General features: G+C 54.6%; 1 protein-coding gene across 1 annotated transcript in view; it reads left to right on the plus strand.

The window, feature by feature from the left end:
• The window catches only part of DDX31 (DEAD (Asp-Glu-Ala-Asp) box polypeptide 31), a gene marked incomplete at its 3' end in the record, with an annotated part of 74,349 nt that overhangs the window by 54,021 nt on the left and 19,010 nt on the right, over positions 1–1,318 (plus strand). Inside the window, 1 exon segment of the mRNA XM_010856771.1 lies at positions 1–151. Within this exon segment, the coding sequence (XP_010855073.1) occupies positions 1–151 (151 nt within the window).

Below are 1,318 nucleotides of genomic sequence, written 5' to 3' on the forward strand. Positions count from 1 at the left end.
GGGCCTACGCCACCTACCCCCGGGAGCTGAAGCATATCTTCCACATCCGACTGCTCCACCTCGGGCACATGGCTAAGAGCTTTGGGCTAAGAGATGCCCCTAAAAATCTTTGCGCCTCGGCCATGAAGAAGAAGAAAGCAAACCTGAAAAGGTAAGGTGGACAAGAGGCCAAGGGTCAGGTGGGTGTCAGGGGCTCTGCTCAGATGGGCAGCGGTGTGGTGGGCTGCTGTGTGCTCAGGGTAGACTCTGCCAGCTCAGGTTTCTGCGATTCTCTCACCATGCTGAGTGCTTGGATCAACCGGGAAAACGCCTAATCTGAATGCTTTTAAGGCATCTGCAGGAAGTCGGTGATGTCACCTGTTGGGTCCTGAGTGGTGGGGATTATTGGACCTACAAGACAAATTTCTTTGGACCATCTTCACTGCCCATGGGTAGAGTAACTCAGGGCTTGCCAGGGTCAGAGCTCCGGACATGCTGTGGGCTGCAGTCCACCCTGGAAGACTGTGGGGTGTCCATGAAACTCTGTTGAGGCCTCCGGGGGCCCCCAGCACCACATGCTGCTCTCTGTGGTGCTGACATGCAACCTCCCATGGAGAGGCTGCACTGGTGTCATCTCCCACCCCCTCCCCCTAAAAAACACCTTAGGACCTGCCCAGGGGCCCTGGTGAGAGGAGAGCCTATGTGAGGAGGGTTGCCCAGCAGTTGGACGCTGGGCTCTGAGGCCATCTTCACAATTTCAGAAAGCCCTGAGATGATTCCCCTCAACAAAATGCAGTTGTGAGAGCTCTTCTTTCTCTCCTCAGAGATAGGTGTTCTCTCGGTACCAGCTCCAGGCTGTGTGCAAGCTAGAGTGTCTTAGATGCCAAGAGCTGCTTTTACGGGGAGTTTGGGTGCATCGTGGTTACTACTTGTGTGATGTGTGGGTGGGAAGGGCTCAGAGAACCCACGAGTGCTCTGGATGGTTATCTTCCAGTGTGTATCCTTCTTTTTGCACGTCAGTTACAAATGCCAGTACCTCCTTGCCCTGCCGCCAAGCACCCATGGGCAGCACCACACTGTCACCTGTTCCCGCACCGTGTCTGTCTTGCACATTCACCAAGAAGTGCTGATCACATGCCAGCCTCACTGGGGCCTGGGTTCTCTGCTGTGAAATGGCAGAAGGAGGAGGCCATTGGTCTTGGAGTCGCAGGACTTGGCCTTCAGCTCCAGCTCCAGTTCTGATGTGAGCCTGTGAGCCTCAGACCGTATCTTTGCTTAATGTCTCAGAGCCTTGTTTTCCTCAACCATAAGAGGGAAGAGGAAATCTGTGCTTTTAGCC

The sequence above is a fragment of the Bison bison genome, unplaced genomic scaffold (assembly GCF_000754665.1).
Source record: "Bison bison bison isolate TAMUID 2011002044 unplaced genomic scaffold, Bison_UMD1.0 scf7180017864375, whole genome shotgun sequence".
NCBI lineage: Eukaryota > Metazoa > Chordata > Mammalia > Artiodactyla > Bovidae > Bison > Bison bison.